At 44.3% G+C, this 19108-nt stretch overlaps 1 protein-coding gene across 8 annotated transcripts in view; it reads right to left on the reverse strand.

Moving 5' to 3' along the window:
- Positions 1 to 10188: 10188 nt before the first annotated feature.
- Positions 10189 to 19108, reverse strand: part of SLIT2 (slit guidance ligand 2) — a 401248-nt gene continuing 392328 nt past the window's right edge. For 7 of the 8 annotated variants that reach the window (XM_077477716.1, XM_077477717.1, XM_077477720.1 and 4 more), the window contains one exon: positions 10189 to 12035. In XM_077477716.1, coding sequence (XP_077333842.1) covers positions 11794 to 12035 — 242 coding nt within the window. In that variant the 3' untranslated portion in view covers positions 10189 to 11793. The remainder of the gene's footprint in view (positions 12036 to 19108) is intronic. The other variant, XM_077477724.1, reaches the window with a different exon arrangement.

Here is a 19108-nt window from a genome sequence, read left to right on the forward strand (position 1 = left end):
CTGTGTGTGCAGATGCTGCAGCATTGCCAATGTTGAGTTCCACCTGGTGGGCATGTCACAAATGCCTGCCCCTGCAGAGCTGACAGAATCTCTGCCCCAGTGTGGCTCCTGTCCCCTAGGTAGGCCAACTCAAGCACCACATGGCATCTTTTAGCCTGACTGCTTGTGTAGCCCCTTGAACGCTTACGGAGGACCGCCGGTTCAGAGGAAAAATCTGAAGAAGAGGCCATAGAGGAAAAAAGAAGAGGAGGTGGTGGAAGAGAGAGCTGTGGCAGAATCGCTACTAGAATTTTGGAGATGCGGTGGTAAGATCCACGAACAAGCTCCCAACAACACTGAACTCTGTCCTGCATCCTTCCCAGCTGACAGCAGAGTTACCCAGTGCACCGTGAAGGAAAGGTAACATCCCTGCCCATGCCTGCTGGACCATGAGTCAGCAGTAATATGTACCTTACTGCTGACCGCCCTGTCCAACAAGGCCAAAACATTGCCTTCCACATGCCGGTAGAGAGCCAGAATGGCCTTCCGTGAAAAGAAATGGTGTTTTGGAACCTGCCACTGAGGTACAGCACATTCCACAAATTCACAAAAGGGGGCAGAGTCTACCAGCTGAAAAGGCAGAAGTTGCAGTGCTAGCAATTTGGCCAAGCTAGCATTTAAACACTGAACATGTGGATGGCTATGACTGAATTTCTTTTTACGGTTCCGCATCTGTGGTAGGGAATTTGCCTGCTAAAATCAGATTGTGGTGTACTGCTAGCAGATTGGCTGCAAGTACTTGAGACACCTATTGCTATACCCTTATTCCTCTCAGTGCAGGTTTTTTAGAGGACTGGAGGTATAGTAGGGGTGGAGATCCCAGATGAGGAGCAAGGAGAAGTCCGCCTTTTTCTATAATGTGGGTCTTTCAAATGCTATTGCCAATGGACTGCATGGCAGGTCACCATATGTCTGGTATACAGAAAACGAACAAAACTCTGGATAGCCACACTCCGGATTGAGTAAAAAGTAAAAATGCCTTTATTTCTTCAAATGAAAAAACTCCATATTGCACAAAACATCACAGCAAAGGGAAAAAATTAGAACAAGACTCCTGACGCGTTTCACGCCAAAACCAGCGCTTACTCATCATATGTCTGGTCAAGCATGTGGTGCCCAAGCGGCTGCTGTTCTGGCCACGCTTGATCCACTTCAGACATAGGTTGCAAACAGCAATGGTGCAATCTACTGAACACTGTGTCAAAAAAGGCCCACACCAAGGAATGTTTAAAAGGTTAGCAAGGAGTCAGCAGCGCCCTGCACCTGCGGAGCTCTGCGGTGTAATGCAATAGGGCGGGTGCCCTTAAGTTGCCCCCTAGAGGACATGCTGCCTCAGAGTTGTGGCTCCTCTTCCTCCTCCTCTCTTCTCTCAGGCACCCAAGTACAGTTCCCTCCCTCCTCGTCACTGGAGCAAACTTGGCAGTATGCTGCAGCTGGGGGAACATGACTGCCAGTTACTTGTCCTTCTTGGGCACCCCCTCTCTCTAGGCTGACGTTACTCCCTTCCTCAACCTGGGAATCAACATCTGAGCCTTCAAATCACTGCGCATCCTCCAGCAGCATGGACCAGACACAGCAGTCAAATAATTATGGGGATCCCTCTGTGCATGATGGTGGGGCTATGGAAGGAGTGACTGTGGCCAATGAGCTGGTGGAATAGGCCGCTTTGGAAGGCAAACTACTCTGAGCCTGGGTGACAAAGGATGAGCAGGATGAGGACAGCTTTGTTATCCACTCCACCAACTCTTCTGCATGCTCTGGCTCAATAACATGGCCAGCAGCAGAAAAAAAGGACAAGCGTGCCCCACGGCTACCTGCAGAGGATGCACCATGTCCACGACCAGCACTGCTGACTGCAGACATAGAGGCTGCTTCCACTCTTTTAGTGGCCTGTGAGCGTCTGCCTCTCCTTGGTGGCCTTCCGGACATGATGTATATTTTGTTTTGAAACACCACACTACACAATATTAGATACTGTGTACACCACAAGAACTGTGGTTTAAACGGTACACACTGCATTAGATACTGTGTACACCGCCTGCACTGTATTAGCAACTGTACTATGGCTGCACTGTATTGTGTACTGTGTACACCACCAGAAGTGTAGTAGAAACTGTGCACACTGTATTAGATACTGTGCACACTGTCTGTACTGTGTTAGAAATTGTACAAGGGCTGCGCTGTATTTTATACTGTGTACACCACCAGAAGTGTAGTAGTCACTGTACACACTGTATTAGATGCTGTGTACACCGCCTGAAGGCCTGAAGTATATTAGATACAGTACACCACAGAATGCACTGTAGATATAGGCTACACTGGATGCAGAGTATATATAATATGTTAGACTTACTGTATATATATATATATATATATATATATATATATATATATATATATATATATATATATATATATCAAATACACTGCCAGGTGCATGCTTTGGCCAATCATCATACAGCAATGCACTGCGATCTTGCAGTGCATTATAAGGCATTCCGTGGCACTCGAATTTGCCACAAATGCCCCTAATATTCACTCTTTGGCGAATGGGCAAACACCCGATGTTCGGGTTGAACTTATGTTCGACCCAAACATCAAGCTCATCCCTAGTTGTCATCCAAGGTATGGATGAAAAAGGTAGCAGCACACCGCAATGGGATACCAATAAAACTTCTTTATTGTAATGCCCTGTACACGTGATCGTAAATTCCAACTGCAACACCAGTTTCGGACAAAATCCGTCTGAAAAAATCAGACGGATTTTGTGGTCGGAATGTCCGACCGTGTACAAGGCATAATGCAGACAGATGCAGTCACAGGAATGAATGGAAGGTTAACATTTTTCGCACTTATTGTCCTTAGTCATAACCGATGACTCATCCCACAATGGTTGTCATCCATGCTTCATCTCTTTCCTTTGCGGCCATGCTTGTCATATCTGCTTCCTCTTTCTCCCTGTAAGCCATTTTTTTCTTCCCTGCTTATGCTCTATTTTTCTCAGCCATGCTTGCCATCCCTGCTTCATCTTCTTTATTTTCAGTCATGTTTGTTTTCCATTCTTCTCCTCCCTCCTTCTCAGCCAGGCTTTTTCTCCCTGCTTCATCTATTTCCTCTCCAGCCATTTGTTATCCCTGCTTCTCCTCATTTCTTCTGAGCCACACTTGTCATTTTTGCTTCTCCTCACTCCTTCTCAACCATGCTTGTTACCCCTACTTCTCCTCCTTTCTCAGCCATGTTGATCTTCCCTGCTTCTCTTTCCTTTTCCTCAACCATGCCTGACATCACCTTCTTTCTTTCCAGTCATGTTTGTCTTACCTGCTTCTCCTCCTTCCTTTCCAACCATTCTTATTATCCCTTTTTCTCCTTACCCCCTTGTAAGCTATATTTGTCTTTCCTGCTTTTCCTCCCTTTCTTCTCAGCCATGTTTGCCATTCCTGCTTCAGCTCCTCTTTCATGCTTCTCCTTCTTCATTCACAGCAATGCTTGTACTCCCCGCCGCGCCTTCTTATCAACCATGCCATTTTTTCCATTTCTCCTCTCTCATGTCATACAACCACTGTTTAGCCGAAAAAACATTATCATTTTTCTCTTTTCTCAAAAACTCATTTTGCACCGCCCTTGTTTATTTCGGGTTATTTAGTGAAGGGGGTGCACTGGACACCTTTGCTGCCATTGTGCTATTTGCTGGGTGTCCAGTGCACCCCTGGGCATATAAGGAGGAGTGGGCTCTATCTAGGCATACCTGTCCTCAATATATCCATTAGACATGTGCATTCGTTTTCGTCCGAATGCATTTTCGTCCGAATTTCAGCTATTTTCGTTTTCGTTTTGACAAACGATAACGAAAGCACAAAATCCGAAAAACGAAAGATCCGACATAAATAAATGCTTTATTTTCGTTTTCATTGTTACAACAGTTCGATATAGAATAGGAGATTCGACATGACTCTGACGATAACAATCTTGTCTATAGAACCTGTGGTCGAATGTGCTTAACCTTACCTCTATTAGTCCAAGATTATATAGAGAAAATATTCGACAGAGAAAAAAGATTTGACAGAGAAAAGATTCTGCAAGTTACTGTCCTAAAAAGTGTTTGGGGACCCGGGTCCTGCCCCAGGGGACATGTATCAATGCAAAAAAAAGTTTTAAAAACGGCCGTTTTTTCGGGAGCAGTGATTTTAATAATGATTAAAGTGAAACAATAAAAGTGTAATATTCCTTTAAATTTCGTAGGGGGGGGTTGTCTATAGTATGCCTGTGAAGGGGCGCATGTTTCCCGTGCTTAGAATTGTCCCTGCACAAAGTGTCATTTATGCAGGAAAAAAAGTCCTTTAAAATCACTCGCAGCTATTATGAATTGTCGGCTCCCGTAATACAGAGAACACTCATTGAAAGTCATTGATAAAAAAATAAATAAATAAATAAATAAAAAAGCGTGGGGGTCCCCCAAATTCAATTTCCAGGCCCTTCAGGTCTGGTATGGATATTAAGGGGAACCCTGCCTCAAATTTAAGAAAAAATTTGACGTGGGGTTCCCCCTAAATATCCATAACCAGACCCTTCAGGTCTGGTATGGATATTAAGGGGAACCCCGCATCAAATTTAAAAAAAAATTTGACATGGGGTTCCCCCTAAAAATCCATACCAGACCCTTTATCCGAGCACGCAACCTGGCAGGCCGCAGGAAAAGAGGGGGGGACGAGAGAGCGGCCCCCCCTCCCTCCTGAACCGTACCAGGCCACATGCCCTCAACATTGGGAGGATGCTTTGGGGGTCCGTGACCCCTCAAAGCACCTTGTCCCCATGTTGATGAGGACAAGGGCCTCATCCCCACAACCCTGGCCGGTGGTTGTGGAGGTCTGCGGGCGGGGGGCTTATCAGAATCTGGAAGCCCCCTTTAACAAGGGGACCCCCAGATCCCGGCCCCCCCCTGTTTGAAATGGTAAGGGGGTACAAAAGTACCCCTACCATTTCACAAAGAAAGTGTAAAAAATGGTTAAATAAAACAAACACACTTTTGAAAAATTCCTTTATTAAAAATAAAAAAAAGATTCCAGCGGCGGTAATCCACTCTTGCTATCCAGCGACGGACGGTCAGCTCTCCATCGATGTCTAATGTCATCCAGCGCAGCGCAGCATCCTTCTTCTGTCTCAGTGGAGGAGACACTACAGACATTCCGACGGCTTGACGTTTCTTATATAGGGTGGGCGGGGCCACCCGTCACCTGACCCCGCCCCCCTCTGACGCAAGGGGAAACCCGGGGTTCCCTGTGACGTAGGGGTGACCCGCACCCCTCTGATGTAACACAGGCAGGTTTCCGTTACATCAGAGGGGGGCGGGGTCACCCATACGTCACGGGGAACCCCGGGTTTCCCCTTGCGTCAGAGGGGGGCGGGGTCAGGTGACGGGTGGCCCCGCCCTCCGTATATAAGAAACGTCAGCGCCGGAATGCCTCCAGTGTCTCCGTGGAGGAGACAGAAGAAGGATGCTGCGCTGGATGACATTAGACATCGATGGAGAGCTGACCGTCCGTCGCTGGATAGCAAGAGTGGATTACCGCCGCTGGAATCTTTTTTTTATTTTTAATAAAGGAATTTTTAAAAAGTGTGTTTGTTTTATTTAAACATTTTTTACACTTTCTTTGTGAAATGGTAGGGGTACTTTTGTACCCCCTTACCATTTCAAACAGGGGGGGGGCCGGGATCTGGGGGTCCCCTTGTTAAAGGGGGCTTCCAGATTCTGATAAGCCCCCCGCCCGCAGACCTCCACAACCACCGGCCAGGGTTGTGGGGATGAGGCCCTTGTCCTCATCAACATGGGGACAAGGTGCTTTGAGGGGTCACAGACCCCCAAAGCATCCTCCCAATGTTGAGGGCATGTGGCCTGGTACGGTTCAGGAGGGAGGGGGGGCCGCTCTCTCGTCCCCCCCTCTTTTCCTGCGGCCTGCCAGGTTGCGTGCTCGGATAAAGGGTCTGGTATGGATTTTTAGGGGGAACCCCGCGTCAATTTTTTTTTTAATTTGACGCGGGGTTCCCCTTAATATCCATACCAGACCTGAAGGGTCTGGTTATGGATATTTAGGGGGAACCCCACGTCAAATTTTTTCTTAAATTTGAGGCAGGGTTCTCCTTAATATCCATACCAGACCTGAAGGGCCTGGTAATTGAATTTGGGGGACCCCCACGCTTTTTTTTTAATTTTTTTTTTTTTATCAATGACTTTCAATGAGTGTTCTCTGTATTACGGGAGCCGACAATTCATTATAGCTGCGAGTGATTTTAAAGGACTTTTTTTCCTGCATAAATGACACTTTGTGCAGGGACAATTCTAAGCACGGGAAACATGCGCCCCTTCACAGGCATACTATAGACAACCCCCCCCCTACGAAATTTAAAGGAATATTACACTTTTATTGTTTCACTTTAATCATTATTAAAATCACTGCTCCCGAAAAAACGACCGTTTTTAAAACTTTTTTTTGCATTGATACATGTCCCCTGGGGCAGGACCCGGGTCCCCAAACACTTTTTAGGACAGTAACTTGCAAATTAGCCTTTAAAATTAGCACTTTAGATTTTGAACGTTGGAGTCCCATAGACTTTAATAGGGTTCTAAAGTATGCTATATAGTTAGCTCCGTCGAATCTTCTTTATACATTCGACAGACACCATAAGCCTTCCAAGACAGATTCGACCGTAATTCATGTGGATTTTCGGACGAATGCAATTTTTGAACGAAAAACGAAATAAATAAAAACGAATTTCGGGAGTAACTAAATAAATTAAGTTTTCAGACGAAAACGAAATTCCGAAACGAAATATTTTACTCTGCACATGTCTAATATCCATTACTATATATGTGCTCCTAATATGGAGGCTCTCAAAATATAGAGTTAGCACTGCAGATAATAATGGGGTGCCTTGTCGCGGCCTCTGCAACTTAAGCATGAATTTGCAAATGTGTGCAAACTAAACCTGTTTTTAATGTGACCTGTTATGCCCCATACACACGATCGGACTTTCTGACAACAAAACTGTGGATTTTTGTTCGAAGGATGTTCGCTCCAACTTGTCTTGCATACACATGGTCACACAAATGTTGGCCAACAGTTACGAACGTAGTGACGTACATGATATCTCCATTACGAACGCTAGTTTTACAAGACCGAGCGCTTCCGGCTCGTACTTGATTCCGAGCATGCATGAACTTTTGTCTGACTTACTTGTGTACACGTGATCGGAAAGTCCAACAGCAAACATTTGAGAACCTGCTAGCCAACATTTGTTGGCGAAAAGTCCGACTGCAAATGTCCAATGGAGCATGCACACGGTCAGACTTTCTGCCAACAAGCTCACCATCCAATATTTGTTGTCGGAAAATCCGATCGTGTGTACGGGGCATAAGACAGGACAAATTGGTTTGTTGCAGGCTGGCTGGCACGTTGAGCTGGGGATTTTTTTGTTTTTGTTTGACATGCAAAGCCTTTACATGTGTTCCTTGCTGTTAAGGTCAGTTACAGGTGGGGCAGTTGCTGTTTATTTGTACTGATGTTCATCTTCCATGCTTCTCCTCCCTCTACTCAGCCATGCTTTTCCTCCCTGCTTCATCTCTTTCCTTTCCAGCTATGTTTCTTATCCCTGTCTCCCCTTCTTCTATCTCAACCATGCTTGTCATACCCGCTTCATCTCCTTCCTTTCCAGAAATACTTGTCATCTCTGCTTCTTCTCCTTTCTTTTCATCCATGCTTACTGTATCTTCCCTGTTCCTCTTTGTTTTCCTCAGCCATGCCTACCATTCCTGCATAATCTTCTTTCTTTCCAATCATGTTTGTTTTCCCTGATTCTCCTTCCTTCTTCTCAGTCATGCTTGTCATCCCTGCTTCATTTCCTTCTGTTTCAACCATGCCTCTCTTCCCTGCTTCTCCTGCCTCTTTGTAAGCCATGTTGGTTCTCCCTGCTTCTTCTCCCTTTTTCTCAGCCATTCTTGCCATTAATGCCATGTTTGACTTCCATGATTCTCCTCCCTTCTTCTCAGCCATGTTTAACTCCCTGTTCCATCTCCTTCCCTTCCAGCCATGCTTAGTATTCTTGCGTCACCTCCCTCCTTCTCAACCATGCTTCATCTCCTTTCTTTCCAACCAAGCACATCTTCTCTGTTTCTCCTCCCTGTTAGTCTCTGTTAGATTAGTTAATCTCCTCCCATGTTAGTCTTCCCTGCTTCGTTTTTTTTAACATAGCTTATGGGTGGAACATGTAACATGTTCCCAAAGGCGAACTTATCCTTTAACCCTTTCAAAGCCAGCACAGTTTTTTGCACACATTTAAATATCATTTTAGGCCTGAAGATTACATAAAACCCCCAAACATTATATATTTTCTGAAAGCAGACACCCTAGAGAATAAAATAGTGGTTGTTACAATTTTTGTATGTTACATGATATTATGGCAAAGGTTCCCTATGGTGACAGGTTCTCTTTAATGAGACACCCAGGGCCTAAAAGACCCTGCATATCTCCTATGTGTTCCACTGAATGCAATGCACATCACACTGCATTAAATTATTTTCCAGCCATGATGGCCGGTAAAACTGTCAACGGGAACCCGGGAGTGAAATCACATTTCACTATCGGGTGAACAAGAAGGGGAGGAGAGTAGACGTGAGCCCGCTCCCCCCCCTTCTACCCTGCGGCACCTACTATGTTGGTCACGGGCCCACAGATTGGCAAGTGGAGCCCGGGATACATAGCATTGGGCGCGCAAGGTGTAGAGCATTTGGGCTGCAGCCCAGGCACCAGGATGACATTTCTTGTCGCCATTGAGATCTGTTACCTGGGGTTTGTCGAGCCCTGGTGTGCTGTATGCTTCCAGATTCAGTGCAAGCACTGCTTAGTTCTAAAGCCAGTATATCCTAAAGGTGTGTTCTTATACCATGTTCCACCTAACAAGGAATTGCTAGTATAATCATCTCTAGTCACTGAACACAAAAATGCTATTTTAATATGTTCATGCCCTAGTGGGAGGGATAATGGGCTGGATTAACACTTGATTTTCTGTATCTGTAATGGACTTCAAAAGCAGGACGTCCTTGATTAAACTTCAGATTCTACCATGGAGTCTTAACATCCATCCACCACACCAAAGTGATCAGTCATTCCACTCCCTTAAGAAATGCACTCACCGACTCGCAATGCCTGCACTTTCGTATCAGGCTTAAACGCTTATCAGCAAACAGCAAGTAGTGAACCGTTGCTCCAATTATCCATTGTGCAAATTCAAATATTCCACATGTAAAATAATAAGGGTGCTCCAATAGTGTAAAACCGTATGAATCAATTTATAGAGATGCAGTTGTAAACAGCATCTCCCCGTTCTGCCTAGCAACAAGTGACGCTGATCTCTGCTCCATGTGATTGGAGCAGAGATCAGTGTTCACTAAAAGAAAGCCCAGCCCTCAACAGTTAGTAACACACCCCTAGGAACACTTAACCCCTACACTGCCACCCACTGGTTAACCCCTTCACTGCCAGTGTCATTTACACAGGAATCACTGCATTTGTATAGCAGTGATTGCTGTATAAATGACAATGGTCCCAAAAATGTCCGACGTGTCCGCCATAATGTCGTAGGCACAATAAAAATCGCTGATCGCCGCCATTACTAGTAAAAAATTTTTTTTTTTATAAAAATGCCATAAAACTATCCCCTATTTTGTAAACGCTATAACTTTTGCGCAAACCAATCAATAATCACTTATTGCGATTTTTTTTACCAAAAATATGTAGAAGAATACGTATCATCCTAAACTGAGGGAAAAAAATGTTTTATATATTTTTGGGGGATATTTATTATGACAAAAAGTAAAAAAATGTGTTTTTTTCAAAATGTCGCTCTATTTTTGTTTATAGCGCAAAAAATAAAAACCGCAGGGGTGATCAAATACCACCAAAAGAAAGCTCTATTTGTGGGAAAAAAAAGGACATCAATTTTGTTTGGGAGCCACGTCGCACGACAGCGCAATTGTCAGTTAAAGCGACGCAGTGCCGAATCGCAAAAAGTGGTCTGGTCTTTGGCCAGCAAAATGGTCCGGTCTGAAAGTGGTTAATAAAACTTGAATGCATGAATACAAGAAGACAAATCAGGAAATATGGAAGTAATATCTGTTTAATTTACAAACATCAGTTGCATTACTGATATCAGTCCAAATATGACAAAGCACACTGCATTATACATGTACACCTAATTCTTTGTAAATACAAATAAAAAAATGTTGAACATAACAAATGTATTGTACAGAGTGCCTGCTTGTTTCTTTATTTAAGGGAAGGAGAACACAGCCCACTACCGACCATTAACAATCATATACTGGATTTAGCAGCAGCTTATTAACATGGGAACCACGTGTTACTATGGTAGTTTTATTACGGGGGAAGCCACAGTCGTGAACGGAATAATCTGCTCTAAAAACAGATACAACTTCATGGGGGGAAAATTAAGGAACTTCCTCTAGTCTAGTGACGTTCATCTGCCTACAACACAATTTTAGTTTCTTTACGTAAATATACATTAAATTTATATTATATGTAGGGAAAATACTTCTATATCATTTTTGATCTAATGTAAACACACTCTATTGTACATTTGTCACCATGCGCCCTAACATTGAGCACACAGCGCATATCACAACCACATTATTGAACACAAAAACTAGTTCATCTGACACATGTTAGTTCTAGAAGAGGAAAAAAAAAATCCTGACCTTTGAGTCATTTTGCACTTATCAAAATAGAAAAATATCAGGACAAATATAAATTAATATATATTAAAGCATTGGAAAAAAAGGGATAAACTAAAATTGTTAACAATGATGTACTCTGGTACAATAAATATGTCTTATTCAATCTGAATACTGCTTATAAACTTTTTTTTTTCCTTAGAAGTTGTAAAATTATTCCTAATTAAAACCAAAAAAAAAAAAAAAAACTACCTGCTTTCTAATGGCCCAGTTAATTATTTATATTACAAAAATAAAAAAAAATAAAAAAAAATAATACTGGAAAAGGCTAGATGAAGACCTTTGTATGCTTCTTGTGCTATCACATGACATTAACAGATTGAAAAGATGAGTCTACTCTGGGCTAATTCTCAGTCCCATCCTTGGTTCTTGTCTAGATGACTTGAAATGCATCAGGGCTCCCGATACGTTTCAGCGGTTTAGTTGGGGTGCACTCAGTGCTTCAGGATTTCAACTTGATCCCTTATCATTCACAGCTTTTCCTTTATCATAATTGTGTGGTTTTCCCATCGGTTGGGCTGAAGAGGGCTGATATGTCACAGCCAATTAACAAACCTCATATCCGGAACAAAAAAACCCCCCGACTTTTCAACTTGACGGCAGAACACATCAAGAATCTTCTTTATCTTCAGAATGTTGTAAATAGCAAACCATGTTGATTAGCAATTGCAATTCCTCTCACTCAAGAGAGATCTACTTAGACTTGTGTGTCAATGTCCATCTGACATATCTTCTTCTTTACTAGAAGTCCTAGATAAGAACTTACATTTTTTGCTTCTTTTTGTTTTTTTTTTTCATTGCCAGTGAAGAAAATGTCATTTTTTTTCTTAATAAAAATAAGTCTGTTTCTGTATTTTACAATATAATTCAAAATATTTTCCACTATGAAATTTGAATTAGTCCAACACGGTCAAAAGGTATACAACTTTGTCAAAAGACTCGTGACGGTTACATATTTAGGAGGGGCACTTTGTACAGCCACACTTTATGACTTTCTCGACTTCGTCCACAAATGAGGAACCGTCGGTGCACTCAAAAACATATTTCCGTCTCTTGCTTCTCAAGGGTCCGCAGCACTGACCATTGGAGCAGCCTCCTCTGCATTCTAGTCTCGATACCTTCTCGGTCGTCTGGCAAGCTGCATAACCTTGCTGTTTTTGGTAATAATCTCTGATCCGTTCCCCTCGGCAAGAGATTTCTGCAAGAAAAATACCACATTTTAATTAGAAGCCAATTATTGATAAATTCTTCTTTCCATTTTGTATGCATGGACATATTTAAAGCTATCTTCAAGCTGAAAAAAAAAGAAAATAATTAAGCTCTTTCAAAAGAGCAAATTTTAGAACTACCTGTTTTGGCGCCAGTTTGTAGAATACACTATCCATTGCTGAGCAAAGCCTTCTTAAAGTGGAAGTAAACCCATCGATTCAAACAGTTAAAAAAAAAAAGGCATGCCGGGAATGCTAACTGCACATTGGCTGTGCTCTCAGCCAAACTATCAAACCATCCAATGGCTGATGTCATAACGAATCACATGTGCAGCACCATAGCAGTTGAAGATTAAACAGAGGCAAAGATGGCAGCTTCCTTGGCTGAAAATGATAGGGGAGTTTACTTCCACTCTAAGGCTCTTCACATCTAGGCCCTTGTACACATGGTCGGAGATTCCGACAACCAAATCCGTTGGAGTAATTCTGACGGATTAATTCCGGAAGAGGTCCGGAAGTGATGTTGCATACACATGGTCGGACTAAGTTGTCGGAAAATCTGATTGTACATAACGTGATGATGTTATTTCGTTACGACGGGGCTACGTTCAGGCTAGTAGCCAATAGCTTTGGTGTAGGAATTTGATCTGAGCATGCATGGTACTTTGTCCATCGGAGTAGGCTACACATGATCGGAGTATGTCCGATTGGAGCATTTTGTCTGAAAATTTTACCGGCAAGTTGGAAAAATTGGTCCGTCAGATATTCCGACGGAAACAGTCCGATGCAGACCACACACAGTCGGAATATCCGACAAAACGGTCCAATAGGACACATTTGACCGTGTGTACAAGGGTTTGCACATTTTCTATGTTGGAAACCGATAGCCCTTGCCATCTTTTCTGGTTCGTCTGTCAGGCCCCTACATCACCGCTGTGTCCAAAAATGATGTAGGGGCTGGCAGAAAGAACAAGATAACAAAGGGGAAGGAAATGTCAAGATGCTTGGGGCAGCTTTGCTCAGCAATTAAGATTTTAAGATCGGGCACTGGGACAGGTAAATAAAAGGTGTTCTTTTGCAGGAGTATTTTTTTTTGTGACAGGGTCAGTTTAAAGAGGATAACAGAGTGATGACCAACAGCTGAGCTCCAAGACAATATTAAAAAGAACAAAATGTATTGTAGTTATGTATCCAACAAAAAGTTTTTAAAATATAGCTGGTTTTTGAAATTCCTGCACAGCAGAATTTAGACTAAGAAAAGGAAGACAATATTGTCAGTCGGTTAGTCTCTATTTTATTGCAAAGTGCTGCCAGTTGTGCACAGGACACATACTGACAGGAAGGGAGGGCATAAAAAGGATGTCAATGTGTTGATGCTCCTTTATTATCCAACCAGCTGGCTGGGGCAAAGAGGTGGCCCCACTGTGCTTCTAAAGTATTAGGCCTCATGCACACGGACGTTTTTACAGCTGCTTTTTTGAGCTTTTTTTGCAGCTTAACCCCTTCCCGCCGAGCGTACGCAGATATGCGTACTCGGCTTCCGGGGGGTATACCGGGATCATGCCCGCACCTGCAGGCATCATCCCGGTACCGTCTTTTACAGCGGGCGATTGGCTATCCAGCCATAACAACCGATGCGGCTAACAGCCGCTCGGCTGCTATGCCGGAGGAGCGGGAGGGGACGTCCCCCCCTCCCGCCGCCTCCCGCCGCTGTTACCGGTGCTCCCGCTCGATCGGGAGCACTGATTGCGTGTCCGATGGCTCCGGCCGCTGGGGAGGAACTGGAACGAAGCCGTAATCGGCTTCGTTCCAGTCTCCTCATAGTAAACACGGAAGCGACGTCATGACGTCACTTCCCGTTTACTCGGCTGCCAATGGCGCCGGTTTTAAAAAAATATCCGGTATTCAGAATCGCCGTTTTCGGCGATCTGAATACACTGAAGTGTAAAGGAGGGGTGGGGGGTCTTTTAGACCCCCGATCCCTCCATAAAGAGTACCTTTATTCTCTAGAGTCTCTGTTAAAAAAATATATATAATGTTTGGGGGTTCCAAGTAATTTTCTAGTAGAAAATATGGATTTTAACTTGTAAACACCAAATTCCAAAAACAGGCTTAGTCATGAAAGGGTTAAAAACGGCTGTCCATGTTAGTCTATGGCTTCATGCCCACCTAGGCGTTTTTGAGCTGCAAATGGCATAGGCGTTTTTAAGCTGTAAAAAAAACCCAGGACCAGTGCGTTCCGTGGCGTGGAGCTAGAGCTGTAAAAACGCGAATCGCGGGAAAACGCGCATAAACGCGCAACATATTTTCTTTGTTTTCTGAGTCCTATAGCCAAGAGATGTGTTTCTTAAAAAAAGCTACTTAACACTAACGCTAAAAAACGCGCAAAAACGCGCAAAAACGCCAATGCAAAACGCGGTAAAAATCACGTTTTTAACGACGATTTTTCCAGGCGTCGGAGCTAGCTTTGCAGCCAGTTTTTTAAAACGTCCGTGTGCATGAGCACTTATAGTTATGCCTTTATGCCTTACAAAACTTTATTTTTTTACCTATGTAGTTCTCACTGGAGTTCAGCTTTAAATTAAATATTTAATGGTACCCAATATCTATAAGAAGCATAACCACACTGACTCAGTAAATAGGTGTGGGGCTCACAGTCTTTAAAAAATTGTGTTGTACCCTAAGCAGTGGCATTTCTAGGGGGTGGCTTTTGAGGCTATAGCCCCAAATGTGGGGCCCAAAGGCCAGAGTCTCTGCAGGGGTCCCCAACCACCGGACCGTGGCCCACTACTGGGCCATGTCCTCTCTTCAGCCAGAGCGCAGTGTGCAGCACGGGAAAGCCAGAGAGCGGGCAGACAGTACGGAAGAGCTGCACTGCATTACCGCTATTCTGCCCTCACTGTGCAGCTGTGGGCAGCAGAGAGATTACACCATCTCTCACTGCCAACCCTCTCTCTGGTGACCCTGATGTAAGGAGGGGCTCTCTGGGGACCCTGATGTAAGGGGGAGGCTCTCTGGGGATACTGATGTAAGTGGGGGGCTCTCTGGGGCCCCCGATGTAAAGGTGGGCTCTCTGGGGACCCTGATGCAAGGCGGAGGCTCTCTGCGGACCCAAATGTAAGCGGGAAGCTCGCTGAGGACCCTGATATAAGTTGGGGGCTCTCTGGGGACCCCAATGTAAGTTGGGGACTCTCTGGGGACCCTGATGCAAGGGGGATTCTCTCTGGGGATCCTGATGTAAGTGGGGGCTCTCTGGCGACCCTGATGCAAGGCAGAGGCTGTCTGGGGACCCTGATGTATAGTGGGGCTCTCTGGGAACTCTGATGTAAGGGGGAGGCTTTCTTGGAACCCTGATGTAAGGGGGAGGCTCTCTGGGGACCCTGATGTAAGGGGGAGGCTTTCTTGGGACCCTGATGTAAGGGGGAGGCTATCTGGGGACCCTGATGTAAGGGGGAGGCTATCTGGGGACCCTGATGTAAGGGGGAGGCTCTCTGGGGACCCTGATGTAAGGGGGAGGCTCTCTGGGGACCCTGATGTAAGGGGGAGGCTCTCTGGGGATCCTGATGTAAGTGGGGGCTCTCTGGCGACCCTGATGCAAGGCAGAGGCTCTCTGGGAACTCTGATGTAAGGGGGAGGCTTTCTTGGGACCCTGATGTAAGGGGGAGGCTTTCTTGGGACCCTGATGTAAGGGGGAGGCTCTCTGGGGACCCTGATGTAAGGGGGAGGCTCTCTGGGGACCCTGATGTAAGGGGGAGGCTCTCTGGGGACCCTGATGTAAGGGGGAGGCTCTCTGGGGACCCTGATGTAAAGGGGGGCTCTCTGGGGACCCTGATGTAAAGGGAGGTTCTCTGGGGACCCTGATGTAAGGGTGGAGGCTCTCTGGGGACCCTGATGCAAGAAGGGGGCTCTCTGGGGACCCTGATATAAGGAGGGGCTCCAAGGGGACCCTGATGTAGGGAAGAGGCTCTTTAGGAACCCTGATTCAAGGGGGATGCTCTCTGGGTACCCTATAGTAAGGGGAGGCTCTCTGGGTACTCCGATGTAAGGGGGAGGCTCTCTGGGGACCCTGATGTAAGGGGGAGGCTCTCTGGGGACCCTGATGTAAGGGGGAGGCTCTCTGGGGACCCTGATGTAAGGGGGAGGCTCTCTAGGAACCCTAATGTAAGGGGGAGGCTCTCTGGGGACCTTGATGCAATGATAAAATATATTATATATAATGTTATATATACACAGACATGTATATTATATACATGTGTATGCCTGCCCAAGTGTATGACTTTCTTTACTTCGCTGCTATGGGCAGCCCCAGATCTTCTGTAGACCTGGCAATGCCCCTGACCATAAGCATCTCGTTTTGTAGAAATATACCAATCACAGTGCCTTCTGCCATTTATAGTATGCCATTATCATTTTTATTTAGATGATGGTATCAGTTAATTTTATGATACAGAAGACTATGTTAAAATTGGCAAAATGTTAACATTTACTTGTACAATCTCAATACACTGTGCTCAACATTCAGAAACAAGTCATGGTAACTGTTGCCCATCATTCAGTACAGACCAGTAATTAGTCTGTAGGCAAACCATAATGAAAATATTAGCTTGCTAAGAGTGAAGGTCTATTTCTAGCCACATGCAAATACCTCAAGACAATATATGTTAAATGTGTTCCTTAGCAGAATTGTTTTTTTTTTTTTTTTAGATAGTTACATAGTAGGTGAGGTTGAAAAAAAAGTCCATCAAGTCCAACCTATGTGTGTGATTATATGTCAGTATTACATTGTATATCCCTGTATGTTGCCTTTGGGTGCTTATCTAATAGTTTTTTTAAACTATCAATGCTCCCTGCTGAAACCGCTGCCTGTGGAAGGAAATTCCACATCTTCGCTCTTACAGTAAAGAACCCTCTGTGCAGTTTAAGGTTAAACCACTTTTCTTCTCATTTTAATGAGTGGCCATGTGTTTTATTAAACTCCCTTGCACGGGAAAGTTTTATCCCCATTGTGGGGTCACCAGTATGGTATTTTTTAAATTGAAATCATATCCCCTCTCAAGCGTCTCTTCTCCAGAGAGAATAAACTCAGTGCTCAGAACTTTTCTTCATAACTAATGTCCTCCAGTCCCTTTATTAGTTGTATTTATAGTTTATTAGGGTATTTATTACATGCTACCCTCAAACCATTTTAACCCTAGCCTGGATTGCTGATTAACCACTTGCCGCCCGACTACTGTAAAATGACAGCTAGGCGGTGCGGCTCTCGTTCTAGGTGGACGTCATATGACGGCCTCCCAGAATGACCACCCTCGCGCACCCCCGGGGGCGAACAGCATGGCGATCGCGGCCGCACCATGTTGCAAGGACACGCGCGACCCCGATATGTGTAAAGAGCCACTCCACGCCTCACAATGACACACTGTAAGGAGAGGAAAGCCGATCAGTGGTATCTCCTCACAGAGGACATCTAGGCATGTAATCAGGGCACTGATCATCAGTACCCTGATTACAATTAAGTGCCAAACAGTGCCAGAAATGCCACTACCAGCAATCAGTGCCAGCCAGTGCCCACAATTGGCACCAATCTATACCCACAAGTGCCAGCAATCGGTGCCTACAAGTGCCAGCAATCAGTAGCCATCAGTGATGCCAGTCAGTGCTGGCTATCAGTGCTGCCCATCACTGCTGCCCATCAATGCCACACATCAATGCCCATCAGTGCCACCTATCTGTGCCCACCAGTGCTGCCTATCTGTGCCCGCAAGTGCCACCTATCTGTGCCCAGTGCCACCCATCAGTACCGCCTATCAATGCTCATCAGTGCCACCTCTCAGTGCCAATAAGGGCCACCTCATCAGTGCTCATAAGTGGCCCCTCAGCAGTGCCCATCAGTGCAGCCTATCAGTGCCCCTCAGAGCAGCCTCATCAGTGCCCATAAGTGAAGGAGAAAAATTACTGACAGAAACTAAGAAAACTTATTTTTTCCAAATGTTTGGTGTTTTTTTTATTTTTAGGAAAAAATAAAAACCCAGAAGTGATTAAATACCACCAAAAGTAAGCTCTATTTGTGTGAAGAACATGATAACAGTTTCACATGGTTACAGTGTAGCACGACCGCGCAATTGCCATTCAAAGTGTGACAGCGCTGAAAGCTGAAAAATGGCCTAGGCGGGAATGGGGTGTAATTGCCCGGTATTGAGGTGGTTAACCTAGTTACATCTCTGTATCTCCCGTTTCCAATAAATGGCCAATCTTCTAGCCCAGTCACCCTGATTTAAAAGGTGATGCTTCTAACCCTTACCTTTCAAATGAATCCCAATTTACTCTTCTAGAAAAGTTCTGCAAAATCCTGAACTAAGTTTTAACTCAAAAAAAAAACAAAACAGTCATACTCGATTCAAAATGCCCTCATTTATAAAAACAGATTTGTCTCTTGAGGTATTAAAGTGACATACTGCAGAAACATTTTAAAATTGATTGTTGTAATAATGTCAACAAAAGCTTAATCAATCCCCAAATGCCTCAAATTTCTGAGCACTTATTTTCAATTTTTCTTTTTCTAAGGGTAGATAAGATTTAGGCTGAGCAGCCCATTGGGACCAGCAGCCAGCTAACACTTGTTGACACGCCATCCCTTCTGGCAAATGGTAGAATTTTCAGATTGCTTCTGCAGACCTCAAACCTCCTGATTTAAAGTTTGCCTGCAAATTGGATGTGTGTCTTAATGCTGGATAACATAGGGTTAAGCAGGTTAAATGCACATCATGGGCCACCATCATCTCAATTTTTCTACATCTTAATAACCATATTTATTTTATTTTTATTTATTTTTTTACAAAATTTCTCACAGTCTATGAACAACATATATAGCATTATTACAATGACAACAAAATTGGTTGCTTAAATCTTTTCTTTAATATAAAAGTCCATATTCAGTGTGCTTAGTCTGAACAGCTGGTTTTGTTTACATCGGGGAACTGTTTCAGAGAGTATGCAATTTAATTTATTAGACCTCTAGCTCAATATTATTCAATCTGCTGCTTAATACAAGTTACATTCCACAAGC

Source organism: Lithobates pipiens, unplaced genomic scaffold, assembly GCF_037356315.1.
Source record: "Lithobates pipiens isolate NorthernLeopardFrog02 unplaced genomic scaffold, aLitPip1_a1.2 Scaffold_13, whole genome shotgun sequence".
Lineage (NCBI taxonomy): Eukaryota > Metazoa > Chordata > Amphibia > Anura > Ranidae > Lithobates > Lithobates pipiens.